At 45.6% G+C, this 22513-nt stretch overlaps 2 protein-coding genes across 2 annotated transcripts; both read left to right on the forward strand.

Annotated features, from left to right (window-relative positions):
• The first annotated feature begins 10347 nt into the window (after nt 1–10347).
• Nucleotides 10348–13306, forward strand: LOC134173725 (leukocyte cell-derived chemotaxin-2-like). Its single transcript, XM_062638053.1, has 4 exons — nt 10348–10566; nt 11931–12027; nt 12160–12305; nt 12717–13306. Exons 1-4 carry the CDS (start codon nt 10515–10517, stop codon nt 12881–12883), a joined length of 462 nt encoding a protein of 153 aa, XP_062494037.1. The 5' UTR covers nt 10348–10514; the 3' UTR covers nt 12884–13306.
• Nucleotides 13307–17917: 4611 nt separating this feature from the next.
• Nucleotides 17918–22119, forward strand: LOC134173726 (myeloid protein 1-like). The gene is made up of 7 exons (XM_062638054.1): nt 17918–18054; nt 18546–18678; nt 19404–19555; nt 20085–20255; nt 20985–21099; nt 21319–21470; nt 21885–22119. The coding sequence occupies exons 1-7, from the start codon at nt 18009–18011 to the stop codon at nt 22073–22075; spliced, it is 960 nt and encodes a 319-aa protein (XP_062494038.1). The 5' UTR covers nt 17918–18008; the 3' UTR covers nt 22076–22119.
• The last annotated feature ends 394 nt before the right edge of the window (nt 22120–22513 follow it).

Here is a 22513-nt window from a genome sequence, read left to right on the forward strand (position 1 = left end):
TTCAGTAGCATCAGAGAGAATGCAGCACAAACCCATTTCAGAAACACCAATAGCTCTTATAAGCAGCTTTTCTTAGATGGTTCCAGTCTAGACACAATCTACCCCACCACAGCTCCCACATTTGAAAAATGACCAAAACACCATAACTGGGTGTTAGTGAGGAACAGGGCACAATAGGAGAATGACAGAGAGCTCAAATACAAAGATTTATGTAGAGAAAGGGATGTTCCAGCTGTGATGGGCAAAGGGGTCATACCCCCCCCAGTCCCCTGCATGATGATTTGCCCCTTGACAGCACTTCCAGCAACTTTTTCCCTGTATTTGGGGGTCTTCTTTCAGAGCATGTGAATCTGGGGATGCCAAGAGCATATTCATGTCAGATGAGGAGGCAGAGGGACACCCATCACACTGGTACCCACAGAGCAAGAAGAGGCCATTGCCCTGCAGCAGGACCACAAACGCCACGTGGGAGGCAGTGCAACACCCTGCAAATACTTTCCACGTTTCAGAGCAGACAGCAGTGAATGAAAGATTGGAGAGTTCACATGTGTACATGCTTTATAAAGAAATAAATACAACCCCACTAGTTTCTATGCCGCGCTTGCCAAGGGGCAGCCCTAATTCATCCCCCTTGGGCACCTCTGTTGAATTTTCCTCCCTACAATTTGCTAAACAGCTGGATTTCCATGGTTACCACTGCTCGCTACTGATACGTCTCAAACACACTGCACATTCTTGCTGGGGAGACGCAGACACAGAGTCATTCCTGCACGACTGCTTGGAACAGCACACTGCAGCAGAGCCTGCGCTGGTCCCTGCTGAGGGCACAGAGGTGAGCATAGGGACTAACCCAGGTGAGAGGCGATGGATGCTTCATCCTGGCTTCTCCTCGCTCTGGGGCAAAGACATCACACAGCCACCCCCCATGGCTTTAAATGTTTCTTACATTCATATAATCCCCGACTGGTTTGGGTCAGAAGGGACCTTAAAGCTCCTCCAGCTCCAACCCCTGCCTCAGGCAGGGACCCCTTCCACTAGAGCAGCTTGCTCCAAGCCCCTGTGTCCAACCTGGCCTTGAACACTGCCAGGGATGGGGCAGGAATTTGGCAAGGGCCAAAGACTGTGCCATGGAAGCCCCTGGATCCCCCCTTCTGGCCCTACCCTATGCACCAGCCAAGGAATCCGCATGGTTTGGTGTGGCCTACTCCCAACATCCACATCTTTCCTCCACACACCCCCCTTTTTATTTGGCACACGTAGGCATAAACATGCACACACATATTGCATTGGGGGTGGGTTAATAGGAGAGAATTGCTATGTTAAATTTAGACTTCAAGAAACCCCAACAATGCAATTCATTCCCACCAAGAAATCATGTATTTTCCTACTTTTGATGTTTAACAAACTAATTTCAATCAAGAGGTGGTATAATTTCCTGCTTTTGAAGTCTAATGAGTAAATTGCACGGAAACCTCCATAAGGCACAGAACTCACTAATAGATGTATAGTCCCTTTGTCCAAGACTTCCAACTTTAAATCAAACGCACAACAACCAGATGTTTTTCACATTACTGCATTTCAAGCTTTTACTGGAAGTGATCTCATCATACAGACTTAACGTAGGTGTCCAACTGTGCATGTTATTCGTATCACGAATCAGACCTCGAAGCTGTAGGACACTGTGTGGCAAACACAGCTATAGTTTAAAGCGGATGAAATCTATGCTCAGCTTGCCATGGGGGTATGAAGGAGACCGACGTGGATGCAGTACGCTGCTTTTGACGAGTGTCAGAAGTGAGGAAATTATATCATTCAACCATTTGAACTTACTGTTAGGAAACACTGAGCCACTGCTTCTGGGAAAGATCTTGGGTTTAGCCAATCTAGTAAATCAAAGAGTTTCTCTGTTTCGCTTTGAAGTAGGAAATGAACTGCAAATGCAAAAGATTGAGACCAGGACAGAGGTAGAGCTGAAATGAGATGTACATTTTCCTCAGAGAACCAAAATGAAGGTTTACTTGCAGGGAGGGGTGGAGTAATATTTCAATAGGAAAACATTGCTTCATCATACCTGAAGAATATACATACAGTTAGGTTAGGATCTGAACCTCCTGCTAGGAAGCACAGGGAGAGACTTCCTTGCCCAGAGGGATGGTGTGGACAGGATGCAGCGCTTGCACATCACTGCTTCAGCTTGCTTTGATCACTAGGCAAATACCCACTATGGACTCTAACCTATGAGTACTAATTAGTCACCTATTAATTACCAGCGAGAGCTGCCTGAGGGTTACTCAGGACTGTTGACCATCAGAGCTGAGCAGTGGGCAGCCTTTTGCCCAGAGCAAACTCACACCTCCAGCTCATTGCAGAAGAGCATTAGGAACTCCCTCCTCTCCCCCTCCTATGGCTGAATAAGGTTTTGAGTTTACTCAGGGCTGTAACAAACCTCACAGGAAGGTTTCTTAGGGGCTTTCATAGTCATTTTGGTTCCTTCTTCCATTGGAAATACTGTGGGAGCTCAAATCACACAGAGCATCTCATGGTCATTTGCTGAAACAGAGATGCTGAGACCCGCACCCACCACAGCTCTGCTCTGAGCCAAGGGGCCAGGGGAGGTGAAAAAGAAGGAACACAAGTGTTTGAGAAATGGGTGAAATGATCTCGTCTTGCCCTCTGCATCAATTCATCCCAACCTGCCCTGACACCATCCTCCTGCAGAGATCACAGCACAAGTAATGGGGAAGCAGCAATACTGACCAGCATCGGGCTGGTTTCCTCTTTCAGAGATACGGGAAGTTCACCACCCAGTTTCTCATCCCATTCCTTGGGAAGGAAAGGAGAAAGCAGAAATGAAAAAAGCCTCATTTTCTCTTTCTACCAGGAGGACAGGGAGCTGCTGAATTTGTGCCTCTCACTTATTGTCTGAACCCAACACATCTGAGCAGGTTCAGTGGAAGCCAAGCCCTGAGGTAACAACAAGGCAAAAGAAGCGTCACAATTCAATGAGGGAACTCTCCCCTTTCAGAGAAATAATGGGCTTTCCAAACACATGATCATGCCCTTTAGTGATGTCTAGGGACAGCTCAAATTAAATAGATAAATCAAACAGCCATGAGCAGGACAGTGCATATACCCAGGCCTGAGCTGATGTCCTTGGCGGAGCCTTAAGTGGGAGCAGCAGGTCTGAATATGGGAGCTGAATTGCTCAGCGCAGATCCCGCAGGAATTAGATCACTTTTTGGCCCTCATTGGATAAGTGCACATGGCTGTTAGAGCCGCCGAGGCGATGAGGGGTGCTCAGCCTGGGTGCAGCCAGCACTCAGCATCGCCAAGCTCTTGGCTCTCTCTCCCTTTGCAAGAGGAATAAATCTGGTGCATTGCTCAACACAGTCACTGATATCCCATCAATAATCTTTGCAAGATCTGCAGCTCATTAAAAAGAGAATATAGACTTGACTTAGGAGGCTGAATCCAATTAGGCTGCACCGAGTTGCGATGTTCCAGGTCTTAAAAAGACCACGAAAGCCCAATCCCATTTGAGATACACACTTTACATTGCTGGATGCTTGCAAAGAGCAGGGTTTGCAAAGCCTTAGATCATTTTTGCAGGAGCCCTCATTATCCTCATGCCAATTCCTGTCAATCATAACTGGCACTATAAAATGAATAAATCCCCATACCTCTGCAAAGAGATTGGGGACCTTATGGAGACTTGGCACTTGTGTCGTGCTGCTCACCAGCGGGTGAACTTGGCACAACAGCTCATTGCTATGGGAATAACAAGGCCTTGATCAACTCAGCCTTCAGCATCAAGCCCTGGGCTGTATCTAGTCAAATTATCCTCTCCTCTTCTTGCTGGGTGTCAGCATATAGAGGTGCATTGAGGCTGCCCGGCTCACACCAGTGCTGCTCCTGCCTGCTGGCTTTTTGCAGGACAAGTGCTGCGTTTGTTGTTGGTTTTTGCTTAAAATAACCCCCCAAAACCAGACTTTGCTGGCCAAGGCGACTGCTTGGCCCCTGGCAACTCTGCATCACTGCTTGGCTGACCTTTGTGGCAGAGGAATTGTTCATGACTGGTCAATATAAGGGTCATAACCAAGTGACTTCTGAACCCAGTCCTACAAAGGAGGGCTTTGTAATTGTGGTGTCAGGTTCCTCCTGCCCAACTGTTGCTATTCCAGGGGAAAAAGCTCATGTCAGTCAATACAAAAGAAGTGGCCACTGAGCCCTGGGAGAAGTTTTGTACTTGATTTCAAGGAGAGCTCATTTTGCACAGTGCATTTTGAAGCCAAGAATCTAAAGGTTGAGGTGATCCACCAGGGTTATGTTCTCCAGTGGCATCTGTGATACCAAGCACCTGTAACTTGGGGAAAGCAACATCCTGCCCTTGCTACAAGGCCTGGGAAGAGCACACCCCAAAAACCATTACCAAATGTGAACAGACACAATGCATATAGAATTCAATACAAAAGGACACTTGCAAACCACCCAGTCATTGCATATTGACAGTTTTTCATGCAGTCGTTTATCAGAGTGTTTTCTGAAGGAGCTCTAATTCTACTCTATTTTTCTCCAAAATTGAATAGTTTTTGATGGGGGCATGAAATAATTTCAGTTTTCAGGCAGCAAAAGGGCCCTGCAATCTCTTTTTCCCTTCAAAACCAACCAGAAGCGAGGGATGAGAGCATCCTTTCCCCAAAAGCCAGCTCTGCAGATGCAAAAACCCACTGCACCCTCTGCCGGCCACTGCCGAAGGACTCCTTTAGGCAAGCAGTTCACATTGTATTGTCTTATACAAGGGAAATTAGTTTTTCTGGAAGGTGTCTTTCTAATTGTGCAGCACAGATGAAACCACAGCAAGGCTAAAGCAGCTCTCACCCCAGTTAGAGATGAGCAATGGTGCAAATCGTGCTCTGGGTACCAAGAATGACAAATCCGGCATCAGTCTCGGCTAGGAGTGAATGTGCAGCTGGATTTGCTCCCAGCAATAATTAAACATCGTTTAACCTAGGCATCCAAAGCAGCTCAGGGACAGCCTTGCAGCAGCATCCAGGAGCAAAGAGGGGAGATGGATCCCATACTCTTGGTATAGGTCAGAAAGGCCAGAGAGGGGCCAAGCACCTCTCTCTGCTCTATGTGCAGCCACCAGTCAGCCCAAATGGGCATCCTCCCCCTTGCACCAGGTTTTGGGGATCCACAGCCCTGTGTGAGCTGGACTCAGCCCCCACCTCTTGGTGGGACACGTTCTACCTCTGAAGGGCAATGGGGCGAAACAGAGAGGCATCATCCAGCTCCTGAGCTGGACAACCACAGCCTGAGATAAAGTGGCTTTCCATAACAACCCATTAGCCCATGAAGCTCTGCAGAAGCACATGTCCCCCATTTCACAACGCAACCGACTAAACAAAGTTGTGTGTCCAAAAAGGACCTTGCAAACAAGTAGGAATTCCTTCAGCAGAGCCGCAGAAGCGTGCAGGCTACCTGCAGACACACGACTGCTTCTTAAAAGGCAAAAGAAAGCTTCCCTCATTGCAAAGCAACAAATCCTAGGGAGGTTTTAATTAACCCCGTGCACCAACGGAAGGAAATGCTTAGCAGGAAAGGCCGTTTTCCAAGAGAAGCCATACAGGAGAGTTATCAGCAACCAGGCAAGAAAATATAAGGGCAGGGATTTAATGGTGCAAAGAGGAGTTATTTACAAACCTTCTCTTAATAGTGCAGTGCAGTTATCCAACCTGAGGTACGTGCTCAGCAGCGTGGGGGCCGATGCTGCTGGAAGCAGGATTTAAGGTATCACACCTCAAAAAGGGGCACCCTGGCTGTGCTCATCTCAACTCTGAGGTTTGGGCTCGGGCAGAGAGGCTGCTTCACCCCATTTAAGCACATGGTTAATTCCCCGAATCAGGACCATAGGCTGCGGGAGGGGTTTTGCTTGACCCAGAGTCAGCAACTTTTTCCACCAACGCTAAAAATACCTCTGAATGAGCCCTGGAAATACGATAGCTCGAGCACTGAGCAGTACTTTGGGCTAGACAGTGGTTTATAATTATATGGTTTCCGTTCAAAGCCCTGCCAAGAGACCATTCCCACACAGTCTTTATTTTAGTGAGGGCAGGGTAAGGGGAGAGGTGGCATCTCCTTTGCCTATCAGCAAAACTGGCCTCAAGCCTGCACCACACTTTCTCCCTGCTGCATTTTAAAACCCAACAACAGCTCCTCTTACAGGGTAAGAGAAGATCTGCTGGACACAAAGGAGTAACAATCACCACTACATCTGTACCGCTTATCTTGTAGGCATCTTTATGTGCTTTCGTATTTAAAGATCCACTGCACTGCAGTTCTCCTTGCTGGTAATGCCATCGTACTGAGGAGCTGTCTGTGGGTTGATCCTGGGTACCGGCACACACCAGTTCATTCCAGTCCCAGTGGGCAGATGCTGATGAGCATCCCCATGAAACCCACCACAGGGCTGGGCTTCCCTTCATGAGAGAAGGAGCAGTGCAGGTGGTAAATATACACACACAGAGATATTTTATCTCTAGCTATATACACAGATATAAAGACCCAGGGAGATAAGGGCAGGCTGCTTGGTAGGACTGTGTTCACCTGCTTTCCATCAGAGAGCAGTGGCATTTCCACCATCCCCTGCACAGTCCAGTTCATCTCATGAACACCTTTATGCTCTGGAGGGTGATCACTGCCCTCCCCTGGTTCTCAGGTATCCAAAGCCAAAACCCTGCTGGCACCAGGTTTCCATGGGTTTCTCCAGGATGATTCCAGCTCTTGCTCAACAGGGTTTCTTTTGGAAGAAGAAAACATCCTAAAATGCTCCCAAACCCAGCAACAGGACAAGAGCAGAGACCTGTGATGGAGAATACACAGTGACCACTGCCCTGGGGCATGAAGAGCAGCCTGGGGGCGATGCACTGCATCAGGAAGGAAGGGACATGGGGCTGTGCAGCTCATCCCATCGCATCCCAACGCTAACAGGGACCCAGGAACCCAAAGGAATCCCTTTCTGCACGAGCAAAGAGGCAGCTTTGCCCAGTAAACTGCAGGGTTTCAAGCTGAAAACGGGCTAAATTAAAGGCTGGGTGCAGAGTGACACAGAGGAGCACCTTGTGGGACAGCTCTCCATCAGCTCAGAAAGCACTGGGAGGTAAGTGTGCGTTCATGGTTGCACACAGCACCTTCAGTTGCTCACGTTGGCTAATAAAAACCCACTCTGTGTTTCCACAGATTGAAGCAAGGCTTTCTGAGGAACCACAAAACACCGCTTTTCCACAGGCTGAAGGTTTCTAAACTTCCCCCCCCATGAAACTCTGCAATAAAGTCTCTAAATTACACTCATTGCTTACAGTGGGTTTCATTACCAGCCATTACACTAGCTGGGTGCTGCACTTCAGGAATCCATTACATGCTAACAACAAAAACGTTTCCTCTTAAAATAAATAGAAAGAATAATGTAAAAAAGGAACTTTTGGTGATAAACTGGTTCCTATTTCTTTAAAAGTCTGGGATGTTATCGGAGAAGGGGATGGAGGTGGAAAAGCTGCTTTTGGACACCAGAGTTCTCTCTAGAATGCCCTGTTCTTCCAATATATTTGTTCTTAATGAGCATGATGAACAGAAGCAATAAGTAGTCATCCACACAAACAGCTTTTTAACTAATTCAAGGCCTGGTTTATGCACTCAGCAGTCTCTATGGGCATGGTCAACGCAAGCCAGCATAGCAAGAGGGAAAGCGTGCTGGCACATGGGGTTACAGTTCATCCCCTCCTCGAAAGGCTCATGTGTGGCATTTGCTACCATCAACAACAAAGAGAAGAAAACCAAGATGCTGGCAGTAGACATCTGCAGTACCGTGCCTCAGGGCTCACTTCCTTGAATTTCATGTTAGAAATTTAAGTGGGATCTTGCAAAACCTGGATGTTTCCAAAACCTGACATTTCAGTACCCAAACTGCGTGCTCTTCTTCACTGCAACATACCTGTACCCAGGGATTTCACTCTATTTGACTCTGAAGGCTTTTAAAGCATATTTAGGTGTTTCAGGCTGCACTAACTGGTGAATAGAACCATAGACTGGTTTGGGTTGGAAGGGACCTTAAAGCTCCTCCAGTTCCAATCCCTGCCACAGGCAGGGACACCTTCCACTAGAGCAGCTTGCTCCAAGCCCCTGTGTCCAACCTGGCCTTGAGCACTGCCAGGGATGGGGCAGCCACACCTGAATAGAAGAACTAAATAGAAGAGCATGAGAAGCTCCTGCTGTGTTTATGTGTTGGGTAATTCTGGTGAACAAAAACGAGAGCAGGCTGTGAGCTGCAGCATACCTGGGTTAGCAAAAGGTCAAACTTGAAGGGGTGGGAGGGAGGAGAAAAAGCACTTTTTGCCTAAGTCAGTTAGGAATTCACAGCCTTCAGAGGGCTGCCAGCACACTCAGTTATGCCTTGGTAAAACAGAAAGGAAACTATTACAGATATTACAGCTATGTGCATCCCTTCCATAACAGGGGGGGAAAAACCCCTTACATTGCAGAGTGCCAGGCTGAGTCAAACACTTCCTCCTTAATGAAACCTTTATTAGATCCCAGCATGGCTACAAGTTTGGAAATTGCTTTTAGGGAGTTTGATGAGTTTGGGAGCGAGGATTTAAGTCATTGTCTTTTCAATTTCATCTCATTCAAACCACATTTAATTCAATTGTGCTGCCGTGCTCTATTTGCATTTTACCATTTTGCTCCTTACTCATCCTTTTGCAAGCAAGACCTCCCCTAACCCCAGCATCATTCCTAGGCACAGCACAACAGGTATTTGTAAGCCACAAGGTATCCTGCAAAGCTGCAGTGCTTGGGGTGGGTTTGTGGGGTTTAGTCCCCTCCAGACATACACACTGCCTAATGCACACATTGTACCTCTATTTCTGAGCAGTTTCCAGCATTGTGGGAGATGAGGAAAAGCTCTCCCCTGCCTCACTTACCTCCTACACTGTTTGCCCAAGGAAGAGGCCCTTCGTCACGTGCATCAAACAAACTCTGCCCTTGGCTTTCCTCCCCTTGACCTGCTTTAACTCTTTCACCTGCCATCAATGCCAAACCAAGCAACTGCAAATTGCGGCCACCTTTCTGCAGCCTGATTTTCTGCCAAGGAAAGGAACCCACCCTTGGCTACAGCCAGCAACAAGCAAAACATGAAGCAACTGGCAGGCCACGAGGATTGCTTCAGTCCTTGGGCTGCTGCTCAGTTACAGAGCAAGGCTGCAAACCCCATGAAATGCAGCGTGGTGGGAACACCTCTGAGGGTGCAGAGGCGCTGGCACAGGGTGCCCAGAGAAGCTGTGGCTGCCCCATCCCTGGCAGTGCTCAAGGCCAGGTTGGACACAGGGGCTTGGAGCAAGCTGCTCCAGTGGAAGGGGTCCCTGCCTGTGGCAGGGGTTGGAGCTGGAGGAGCTTTAAGGTCCCTTCCAACCCAACCCATGCTGGGATTCTATGACAAAGAAGAGGTTTGAACCCTGTGGAACAGAATTGCTCTTGGTTGTCCTTTGGGATGTGAAACCAGTCTTCACCCATCTAGTGCCAGCACAGGCACAGCATCGTGGCTGGGAGCCCTGACCCGAAGCTGTACCTAACTTGGGTTCCCAGCTTTTAATTGCACAGAGAAACAAGGCGGTCAGTGGCTCCCAGCAGCACAGACCGGGCGGCCAAAGAGCCAAGAACACAAAAGATTTCAGCTCCTGGCTATAAACCAGGGCATCACATTCCCTCCCTTCCCAGAAACAACACTCGAGGTGGCCTTGTTTGTGCTCCAGTGCTCTCTTCTTCTCCTTTTTCCCGTAATCCTGCTTAGCCACAACATTATAGGCTTTATGACATTTTCTGTTCAGGCCCAGTGAAGACTGTAAACATCTGCCACTCCCACTGTTAATCCTGAAGGGACAGCAGCAGCACACGGCAATATCTGGGATGCATTAATGAAGCTGGCTAATAAAACTGGGGTACAAAGGTCTCGTTTCATGGGTTGCCTAATCAGAGGTTTCCAGTATGAGCTTGGCTGTGATGCTCAAGTGCTGTGTCCACCTTCCTTCCATGAAGCAACAGCCATGGTGGGAGGGCAAGGTATCCATCTGCCCAGATATGTTGTTAAGTTCATGTAAGCTCTTTCCCTCTTCACCTAAGTTATCTTCAGGATTGTGCAAGGGGCAGGGACAGAAACAAACGGAGCTTTACATTTGTGTTTAATAATCATGGTTTCATCGTCAAGAAAGGCAAACAAAACATGCAGCTGCTATTGCACAAGAGGTTGGCTCCTCTTCACCACTGATTAGCAGGGCTGGTGGCACACCTCGAGGGCCTCTCTGAGTTCTTGCTCTTGGCCTCGATCTGCAAACAGGAGAACTGAGGCCACATAAATTCCCTGATTGGCTGGGGAAAAGGTCTGGATAGAGCCTCTGCAGAGTATAAATGGAAAATAGAGCATTTGGGACCTTCCACTTTGAAAGCGGAGCTCTCCAGGCAGCATGGCCATGCGCAGAGCCACAGCGGTCGTCCTCGTGATTGTGATCTCCAGTGGTGAGTTGCCTGCATTGTAGTGAGCATTGCTCATTGCAACCTGCCCTCTTTGTTGTGCTTTTAATGAGGGGTAGCTCTAAGGGTTTAGGAACTGATTTGTTCTCTGCTGTTTTCTTGCTTTGGAAAACAGCCCTTCACCCATTGCATAGAAACCTCCATGAGAAAATCCCTTTTAGGTACGGTAAAGAGTTGTGGCGAGATTTTGTTGGAGTAATAATGTTGAATGGGTAAGAAAGAATAAGATGAAGCACATCGATCACTAACAGCATGCATGTTTTCTCACAAGCCTTCCCCACAAAGATCAGCCCGCTGAGCTTAGAGTGCTCCCAGAGATGCTGCAGTGCTTAATGTCATCACCTTTGATTCCACAAAGGATATAGAAGTCATTAAACTAAATGAAGACTACCTAGAACAAAGGGCTGTTTTGCTGGAGAAAGGGATTAGAGGTTTCCTGCACCCTCATAGCATCAGACCTTCAGTGCCAGCACATTTCCCCTGTTTGTGTGCATTCCCAAGCCCAAGCTGAGCTGTCCACACACACCAATAAGCCTCAACTCATTGCTTCTTCATGCTAAAGCATCCTACAGGAAGTCCTGGTAGTTCTGGGAGGGGAGCAGGGCTGTCAGATGCGTGCAGAAGGTAGCAAGGCAGGCATTGCCTTTCCCCCCTTCTCTCCTGTGTCTCCCACCTCTCAGACATCATAAGGGGTTTAGCATCAGCACGGATTTGACTGTGGGTGGTGATAGCTGGAGTCTGGAGTGAACACTAGGAGGATGTTCCTCTAATCCCCTACTGATTGCTACTTTGAAACAGTGATACAGAAACACTGGGAGATAGAAAATGCAATTAGTAAAAGATGGATGACAGCTTATATTTTTGACTGGATCCCATGTTAGGGAACAGGAATGAACTCAGTGGGTCTCCCGAAGCCCCATTTATAGTTCAATGTCTCAAAATTCCTGGTGGCTCAGCTCACCTTCCAGGCAGAGAGATCCCATAGCTCTGGCCTCATGCCTGGCACTGTGGGTGCAGCACAACCCATCTGGGGGGCAGTGGGAGAGGAGTGGGTCACCCTGTGATGTCCCCTCCAGATCTATTTGCTCTGCATTTCTGCTTTGAGATTGCTGCTTTAAGTACCCTCAAACATCACTGGAAAAAGCATGAAACAAAAGAATGCTGTTTCATTGTACCCCTAATATTAACTTACATTAAAAGAGGAGCAACTTTCAAGTTCCCAGAAGCCTGATCCCTGATTACAGCAAAGTCCAAAGGGACCTTGTTGTTGAATAAACAACACAGGCTGAAAAATCCCCTTTCTAGCTTGTGGCTTTCATCTTCTGTTCTTCTCTTTTCTTCTTTTCCAGCTACTGCAGCACAATGGGCCAAAATCTGCTCCAGTCAACCCTCAAACAAAATCAGAGGCTGCGACCCCCATGGCTGTGGTGGATACAACAACCCCAGGTGCTGGGATGGGATGATGGGAGATGGATGTGCTTAAAGCTTCCTTAAAAGAGGAATAAGCGTGAGAAAATGGGCAAGAGGAAGGTTTCTAGCACTCTGCAGTGGGCTAACCCCTTTGCTCTCCTTCTCCAGAGGAGGGAGGAAGCACAAGGGAGTGGACGTGGTGTGTGAGGATGGCTCGGAGGTGTATGCACCCTTCACAGGGAACATTGACAAGCGAGCCAGGCCCTATGGAAACAACAATGCCATCGACAACGGAGTCCAGCTGTCAGGATCAGGTACAGAGCTAAAACGTGTGTCTTGCAAAGTCTGACTGCAAACCCCTTTGATTCATTTACAGAGCTTTAAACCAACCCAAAAATCAGGACCCTAACCCGAACCGTGTGTGCTTGCAAGTGAATCCATGTGAAAACTAACTTGGAAACCTCTATTAGAAAAGCCAAAGGATGAAGCTGGTCCCTTTGCACATTTTGGATAATTAAAGGAACCCACCCTAACTCCCTTCCCCTGTTATTTCTTTTCCTATTCTCTCTTCATGATGCTATAGGAGCATCATTTTCTGTAACTGTTCTTGCTGCTGAATCTCTTTATAATTTTATTGTCATTTGTATTTTGCTACTGAACATTATGACTTTTCCAGGCTCATTTCACAGGAGCAAGTTTCCCTCTCTTCTCTCTCCCTTTAACAGGGTTCTGCATTAAGATGTTTTACATCAAACCCATCAAGTACAGCGGTCCCATCAAGAAGGGGGAGAAAATCGGTGTCCTGCTGCCCATGCAGAGGGTCTACCGAGGAATTATATCCCATGTCCACATCCAGAACTGTGACTTAACAGATCCTACTCCCAACCTGTAAATGGGAGGCTGCACATCATGGGCAAAGCCTTCAGCCTCCTATTTGTACTCATTAAATTGCTTGGGTAGCCACACTAGTAAAGTCGAAGCCACTGAGCCTCAAATGGATGTTCCACCTAAAAATTATCCATGAGCAATATGTTGGTGGTCATCTGAACATAAAGAGGCTCAGAGTAAGGTATAACACATGCTTTAACACTGTTATCGTATACTGCATGTCATGGCACTCGCAGGTGAAGGCTGAAGCAGTGGGGAACGGGTTGGCTGGGAGGTGATGGACCCTTGGTGCTCGGCTGCAGCTCTCTCCTCTTGGACTTCCCTGCTCTTTTTGCAGCCAAACACAAAGGTTTCTTCAATAAGCCACAAATATCACTTGTACTAACATATGGAAAATCGCATTATTAAAGGCCTGCTTCACTACAAATGGCTTTGAGTTCCTTCAGTGCTGTCACAGAGTTTGGGCTGGGTTCTGCTTTTTTAAATACAGCTGGGGAGAAAAACCCATTTATAAAGCTGAAACCTCAATCTTTCCTGGGGCCCATCACCAAAAACATAAACCACCATTAATGAAGTAACTCATTCCTTTTCCCCTGACTCCTGCTTCAGCATTGCCTTGGCAAACCCGCACTGCCTTTTGTCCAAGTGAGGCATTTCTTTCCATTAGTAAATCAGCTGAAGACTTTCCCGGGACAACAAGCTCTTGTTAACAGGACAGGGCTTCTGAGGCCAAGACTACCAACATGCTACTGGGAGTCTCAAGAGCTAAATGGCTTTACAAGCTCTGCAGACTCATGTATTTACCATCACAAATGCAGCCTCCGATAAGCTGCTTCAGTGGGAGCTGCGTGTGTCCTGACAGCAGGCTTTTCTCCTAAGAAACTACAGAAGGATACTCACTGCATCTGTAAGAAGTGCTTAATGTGCCGTGTCCCATTCACCTCCCACAGGAACCACTTTAATTTTGCTATGAGTGAAAAATCAGCATGTCCCTATAAATATATTGCAGGGCCAGAGAGCTACCAGTCACTGCAGGAGGGTGAATACAATCGAATTTGCAGTGAAAAAGCACTTTTCCTTACACTGAAAGCAGAAACATTTCAATTTCAGAAGCATTTCTTCCTGTACATCAAGGACAGCAGCTCAATGTCTTTGTGGTGCTCTCCACAGGCTGGTTTCACAAACCTTCTGCAGGGAACTACTGTTTAACCGGAGCTTTTCCAGCAGCAGCACAGGGAGGTGCACTGCTTTGGGATGCAGGATGCTCCTGAAAAAGGAACAGGGCAAACACTAAAGCTTCCAGTTTAGCTGGGAGGGAAAAGCAAATACACTTACTGGCTTAGGTTGCAGAGCAGTTGGGGCAAACAGCATCAGTAAATCCAGCTTTATCTTTTCAGTCTAGTAAAACACTGGCTGTAGAGGGAGGGAAAGGACAGTTTGTAGCTGACTCTACAAATAGGAAAGGAAATAAAGGGCTGGTAAAACACACAGATGTAGAAATAATCAGGGTGAGGGAAGAGGGTGCTGGGGAAGTAACCTGTGCCACAAGGCCTTTCAGGGAAGAGCCATGCAGAATTGCTCTGCTTCTGCACCAGTTCTGCAGGGATCCTTCCATTGTCACCCCTTCTATTTTATAAGTTTGGACCACAAGGTCCCCCTGCCTAAAGTTGCAACCCAAATCTACACTGTTCCCTTCTGTTTCACCAAGCGTTAAAGGACTCCCGAAGGGTTCAGCCAGAGCTTTGGCCTCCCCATAAGATGGGACATAGGTAGCAAAAAGATTTTGTGTTCCTCAATCCTCATTAAAACCGGCCTAACTCAGGCTTAGCAAGGATGTTAACAAAGGCGAAATAAGTCCAGGATGGAGCCTTCCATCAGAATTGTGCACCAGCACAACTTCAGCTGCATCTTCAGCTCGTACTGTTGCAAAGGAGGAAGGCAACACACTCGGGTCTCCTACAGCCTGCTACCTGCTTTGGAATGCCATACCCAGCCCTGCCTTTTGGCTGATCAGCTGGCGCAACCTGCTGACTTTCCAGCGATACTGCACACAAAGCGCAACCATTGAGGCAAAATTCCTCTTATCTCAGCCTTGTCCATCATCAGAAGCCTGAATCAATAGAGACTGCAGTTTAGTTTACGCTGTGCCAGCTTGCTTTTCACCATGAAAGCCTGTGCTGCTAATTGTAGGAGGGAATTCTTCTACAGAACATATTTTGCTTTATAATAATTAACACAAATATTATTAGCTTTTCAGAGAAACCTTTTAAGGTCCTTTAAATACTGCACACACATCAGCTGGGAGGTGAGGACTCAGCATCGGCGTGTCCCACACTGAACACACTGCACTAGCCAAGAAGACAAAGTCAATTACCTTGTAAGATACATTTAGGAAGAGGATGTACGTTTCCAATTGCCTGCTAACAAGCCTGGCCAACCTACAGTAATGATGTAGTAACATAACCAAGAAGTAAGATGTGCAACTTTCATTCCCACAGAGGAAGGACTTCATGGACCAAACCATCAGGTTTTGGACACTGGCTGAAACGTGTGTAAAGGAAACGGAGAGAGCAGCCATCCCTTGGGGGCAATCAAAGGGGGGTGGCAAGTGAAGATATAAAGAAGTAAGATGGAAGTAAGCCACAGGCCTTGGGGCTGGGGTTTGGCCCTGCCTTTTGCTGATGTTTCTGCTCCAAGGGTCCACTATGTTGCTCAGGTGTGTCTCATAGTTTTCTGGCCTCTTTTCCTCCAAAACCCTTGTTCCATCATTTTACCATCTGAATTTTCTTATTAAGAAGCAATGTTAAGATAATTAGTATAATAAGAGGGTCCAGTCTAACATTTGCAAGGTTTACAGGCACATACATGGCAGTTACCATACATCCAAAAGCACTGGTAGCTGGCAGGGACCCTTCTGAAACACCACATCATTTACACAGCACAATCAAAGCACCTTTGGAAAGGCTCAACAGCAAAGTAGGGATTTCTCCTGGGTAGCATCAGGCTTCACTCATTCACTGCCTGTTAAGATCACCCTAAGCACTCATTTGCCTGCTGCACTCTTGCTTGGTCCATGAGAAGACCTCCAATGGATTTACACAGCCAGGGAAGTTACAACTGACATAAAAAGGGCAAAATGGGGAACTCACACAAGCATTTCCTAAGTGCACCCACCTGCTCTCACTGTGCTCCTTGCAGTGCTGGCTCCTCTCCATCTCCTCATCCACTCCCCACCACAGGGAAGGAAATGGTGCAACACGGGCTGGTTGTCCCATATCCTTCTGTTAGAATGTGCTCGGCAGCCAGTTTGTGTCTTTCATAACTGCACCTACCAACTGCTCTATTATCATCCCCATTGCCCCACACAGAAATCCCACCAGCTTTGGTCCAGTGTTTCACCAAGCAGGTCTGCAACTTCCAGCTTGCCCAGGGAAGATGGGGAATACAACTGCAATATCATACCCTGAAAACTATTTTGTTAAGAATACTTTACCAGAAGTGCATTAGATACATTATAGTAGCAAATGACTTCTGACAAGTTTTAGAGAGAAAAGAGCTAGAAACAATGCTGTTAAGCTCTCTTATTGTACACAGCTATGAGACATTTGGAGTCAGCTCTAACACAAATGAGATGAAGTAAAAATGGTAAAGAACAGGTAGCTTAGAGCCATTTTACAAAGCACCACACTGCAAAACTGGACTCAAAGAAGCTTTCAGTAGCTTTGCACCTACAACAGAGTTGCTCTCCTCCTGCCTCCCAGCTTGGCTGGCTTTACACCCAGCCTTTCCTTGGCAAGACAATGTAGAGCAGATTGAGATGCCGCAAGTCAAGAGCTCTTACCAGCACCTTTGTCAGCCCAGACTCTGTTATATTGAGCAAATTACAACCAAAATCCCCATCAAAACTAGCCTCATATATAAATATGAGTGTGAATAACAGCAGTCCTTTCTGGCAGGACTGGGGAGAAAGCAGCATGGGTAAAATCAGCCAAGCCACTTGTAGTAACCCCAGGGAGGGCTAAAAGATTGTTTGGGGGATAAATATTGGCTGTCAGTAAAAAAAGCTTGGAACCATAAGCAGAAAATTTGTCTCCAACTGCTTATTCCATGGAGATTTGCAGAAAACACAATGTGCAGATGCTCTTTGCAAACTGGAATTGGGCAGGGACACATGTTTGTCCTCCAAATAAAGCCTGCAGGGTTTCCAAAGGTTTCTGTAACTTGGAACGTCAAATAGCATCGGAAAGCACCATGGTTCATTTAAATTTCATATTAACTAAGACATGCCTGTAAAGAAAACCTAATGCTTTTCTGCATGTAGTGTAGAAAATCAAACTGGAGGATTAAGAGAGACATTAAGGAGCCTGCTTAATAGTGCAAGAGCTAAAATCAAGCAGAAATTAAATCAATCATTTAAAAACCTTATTCTGTGCAACTTGGGTTTGCAACTGTTTGTTTCAGAACTTGGAGATGCTTTAATAAGAATTTAGTTGTCAAAAACTGTGGTTTCGGTGAAAAGCCTTCATGGATTTCCTGGATTTAAGTCCAGGCTAGGTGATGAAAAAGAGACATTTCCATGCAGAAACATCTGTACTTCTTAGCCTCAATGAATACTTATGCTACAGCAAACATTACACCTTCATGTGCTCTCTGTCACTGTTAGAAGCTCTAATGGCACATACCCCTGGGGAGGAGGTACTGGAATGAAGGGGTTACCACCACTATGGAGTTTTGCCCATGTTTTCCCTCCAACTCAATCCTCTGGACCATATTCTTGGTTCCTACCATTTCTGGCCTAAATGAGTCCTTGCTTCAGGAGGGGAAAGAAAAGGTGTTAAGAAATGTTTCACCCAGAGCTTCCTGAAATGTGGGACTGTTCGTTTCCATCTGTTACTGTGTGCTAAGACACCAGTTATTTTATCCATCTTTCCCAACCAGTTCTAACAACTGTTTGCAGACATCCTCAGTGCCTAATGTGGCAACAGCATCTGCCCAGAGCTGTAATACTTCACCTAAGACTGATTGGCCAAGACAACAGGCTTGGGCTTTCAAAAACACATAAATACCCCAGGCAGCAAGTGCTCAATGTCTTTGACCTGATCAAAGAACACTGGTGAACCAGCCACACAATGCCAGCTCTCAGCCTGGTCGCCCTCGTCAGCCTGGTGTCCACTGGTGAGTTGAGATCTCTAAGTTGCAGTTGTTCTTGACTGGTTTTAGGTAGACACTAATGAATTAATGACATTTGCTCAAACATAAATAATTCTAAGGGGTTTTCGATGTATTTCTATGAAGAATTATGGTAATGTGCACAGTTATGACTATTATAAAACACTGAATTAGGTGTGCATTTAGATACATTGATGTGTTGAGAGGTTTTATGAAGAAAGTGAAAATAGCTTAACTTATTTCACAAACTAATATTCAAAACATTTATCCACAGTTTTGCTTTGGTTTTAGTGTACCTTACAATAAGATCTCAAGAAAAACCAATCAGATCTATAGGGCAGGTTATACAATGTTCTCTTACCTATGTTCTGAAATTATAAACTCCGATGAGCTCATGTCTTCGCTTTAAACAGCCTATTTTGCACCTTAACCCTTTCTTTTGAGCTCTACAAAGAATACGGTTAAATTTTCCCCATTTTCCTCTATTGCACATGCAGTTTTTGCCACGCAGTTGGATGCACACCCACCCCAACAACAACACAGACACTGGGCTCCTATCTGCAGCGGGAACCCCACCAACAAGATCCGGGGCTGCGATAGATATGGCTGTGGCAACTTCGGTGCTGACAGGTAATCACAGCCTGGTTTGGTATTACAGTGCAGTAATACCACTGCTACCAACTGATGCATGGGGGAAGAAGCAAGACCATTACATGAATTAGCAGCCAGAGTAGAAGAAATGGGAAGCATTTCAAGGATGTGAATCATTTATTCTTGTTGGTTATAGACCAGATACTTAAACTAACATTCAGCAACAGCTTAAAGTATACCAAGTAGATTAATTTACACAAGCTAATGGTCTGCCAGCATCATTGTCTTTAAGTAGGCTGTATTTCCCTGAAAAATGCTTTTATGCATAGAATGGCTCCTGCCTTCCCTGCATTTTCCTGTCACCTCCTCTCTCCAGGCACTGTAAGAAGTGTCCATCCTCATCCATGCAACTTCCAAATCTCTAAGCGAGGAAATGCAAAACATAAGATTCTATTTTATACCAATACCCATGTATTTTGGCACAGAACAGGGCTACTTTTCTATAACAGCTTGAAATACACCACAAACATGGGAAAATTAAAAGTACCCTTAGAATCTGAAATCTCACCCCCCCTTTAATGAAGGCCAGGGTAATACAAACATTTTACAGTAAAGATGGATCAAAGCCAATGCTTCTTTTCAATTTCACTGCAGATGCAAAAGGTGTCTTAGACAAGCCTCAGATACCATACTGTGTTAACTGCCATATCTACACATGGTGTTAAGCCTGACAGACTCCTCTAATTCCATATTTGTGTTTTCAGGCACAGTGGTAAAGGAAAGCATGCTGGCGTGGATGTCATCTGCCATGATGGAGCGACAGTATATGCTCCTTTCAGCGGGCAGCTCTCTGGACCCATTCGATTCTTCCATAATGGAAATGCCATCGATGATGGAGTCCAAATCAGAGGATCAGGCAAGTAATTAACAGCAGATACCCCGTGAGGCAGGAACAAGTAATCATTTTATCTACTCGAGTAAGTTTTCTGTGCCTCTTCAATTCAAGCAAAGTGTTGATTGATCTTACACCCTCTCTACTTCTTCCACTGAAGCACAACTACACTGCTGCTCCAAAATATCACAAGTCAGCACCAGCAGGATGTAGTCCTTTTCCTATGCTTTTCTTGGAAAGGAGGGACGAAAGCTGAAAAACAGGTAGCAGGAAAACAACAACCCCAGATCAAAAAAACGAAAGAGTAAAAATAAAGTATCAGGAATAGCCCTCAGTTTTGCTGAGAGGATGTTTTCTGTCCCAACTCACTCTTTTCCTCACTTCCTCAGCAAATTCAGTAATTTTGATGTGAGGATTGTTGGTACCTTGACACACATTTCTGCTTCATCCCTACAGTCTCCAGTAAGAGGCTGGCACAGAAGGTTTCTTGCTCACCCGAAGATCAGAGGCAGCTGATGTTTCCTGACCTCGCTTCCTCTCCCGTCTCTTCCAGGTTACTGTGTAAAGCTCGTCTGTATTCACCCCATCCGGTACAACGGCCAAATCCAGAGAGGGCAACAACTTGGGAGAATGCTGCCAATGCAAAAAGTATTTCCTGGCATTATCTCCCACATCCATGTTGAGAACTGCGACCACTCCGATCCTACTGATCTACTTACTCCTGGTAAAAAAATAGCAAACAAAAAACCACCCCAGAATAACCAGTATAATGATTAAAGTTATTAATTTCAAATAAGGAAAGCAATATTAAATAGCAATAATCCCCCTCCCTGACAGCAACATCCAAAACAAAAAGAATATGCATTATACATACAGCATAACAGGACTGCAGGAAGTTATAGGTAAGAGAATATATGAGCTTAACTTGTGTTTCTTGCCTGCCCCATGACACAGCAGCATCAGGTCTCAGCAATAAACCAAGCTAGACATCTCTTCTGGTTGCACACTTTTAACTACTGAGATGATCTCAGTATGACATCTATAGCAGACTTTGGGATGAATCTCTGCAAATAGAAATACTACATTGGCAGTAATGGAGAAGAGGACTTGAGGAGCTCAGTCCCATCAGCCTGGGCATAGAATAAGACACAATACTGAGTCTTTTACCATCCTTCCAATTACACTGTAGGAACTGTGACAACTTTTCTGTATTTTTATCTTTAAGTCACGTTTCTCATACGAGATAGCCCTCAGTTAGAAACATTACAATCCAGTCTTAGGTGCACACTCTATTTCCTAAAGGACAATATATTTTGTGGAGCAAACATCCAGCTACACACATGGAATGTATAGAATGTTTCTATCCAACTAAAATTAAAGCACAGTAATTACAAACAAAACACTCTAGAACCTAAAAGTTAACTTTGATGTGCTGTGTTTCTGTATTTCAAAGTTGTTCCACCGTTCCCACAAGAAGACAGACACTGGGCAACACTGTGCTCCGGGAATCCTACAAATGAGATCCGAGGTTGTGATAGATATGGCTGTGGATACTATGGAGCTCCAAGGTACTGTAGAATTGGAACGTGCGGGGGTTTATTGCTCCTCCACTGAAACAGAGTTGAGCCCTGTTCAAGTTGCTTAAACTTGAAGGCATAGGTTGGACAGGAAGAAACATTTTTACTGCAGGGGTGATGCAACACCAGAACAGGCTGCCCATGTGTGCTGCCTGCTGTACATCCATATAACCTGACAAGAGATTGCTCTAATTACATGTTTGTTTTCAGACACAATGGCAAAGGAAAGCACACGGGTGTGGATGTCATCTGTTCTGATGGAGCAAACGTCTACGCTCCCTTTTCTGGCCAGCTCTCTGGACCCATCAAATTCTTCCACAATGGAAATTCCATTGATGATGGAGTCCAAATCAGAGGATCAGGTAAACAGCTGCTGTTCATTTACTATTTCATGACTTGAGGTCATGCAGGATGCATTATCTTGCAGCTAGCCAAGTAGTTAAGCAAAGTACATGTTTTGAAACACTGCATCTTCTATCCACTTATATGCAGAACTTTATGTTCCTACGTTAGCATGCAAATCATTGAGTTTTGAAGAACGTCTTCGAGCTCTTCTCTTTACTAAAGCAGGAGTTCCCACCTTCTCTTCCCTCTTTCACCAAGCCAACAACTCCAACCACTATCTATTTTTTATGACCACAGCATCATTGCTATTTTGGTATTTTTACTATTGATATCCCAGTGGAAAGTACACAACAGAAAATGTATTTCTGAAACAGAGTTAGTAGAGAACAAATGCTTCATCAGTCATTTGTTTTCCCTCTTGTTTTCACCAGGATTCTGTGTAAAACTACTCTGCATCCACCCCATCAGATACAATGGTAGGATTTCTAAGGGACAAATCCTTGGGAGAATGTTGCCAATGCAAAGAGTATTTCCTGGGATCACATCTCACATTCACGTTGAGAACTGCGATCACTCAGATCCTACTAGCAACCTTGAAAGGGGGAAAGGGCGAAGAGAGTGAAATGGAGTAGGAGATTCCAAATAAATTCATCTCAGCATCCAAAAGTTGTTTTTCCTTTTCATACACAATAAAAGCTTATATTAAAACAGATTTGATACACTAAGCTTTATATAATATTGCAAGGGCATCACATTATTACATGTTCCAGGCAGCAATTAGGTACTGGTTTTTAAGTACTTATAGTTGTTGTGAACGTTGTATCCTAGGCAAATTGACAAACTTTATTACACCTTGGCAAATAAGATTACTTTAGATTTTGAGGATACCTGAATTGAGGACTAGAGTGAAACTGAAACGCTGAAGGTATGAAAGATGCCGTTTGGAATTGTCACGACAGAAGAACCAGTGCCTTTACTGGGTGGCAAAAGGGACTCCACACAAGGAAAAAGGCTTTTTGTCAGAATTTGCATTTACAAGAGAAGTGTAAGTTTTCTCAGA

This window comes from Pezoporus occidentalis, unplaced genomic scaffold, assembly GCF_034315485.1.
Source record: "Pezoporus occidentalis ecotype Australia unplaced genomic scaffold, CSIRO_AGI_Poc_V1 ctg55, whole genome shotgun sequence".
Taxonomy (NCBI): Eukaryota; Metazoa; Chordata; class Aves; order Psittaciformes; family Psittacidae; genus Pezoporus; species Pezoporus occidentalis.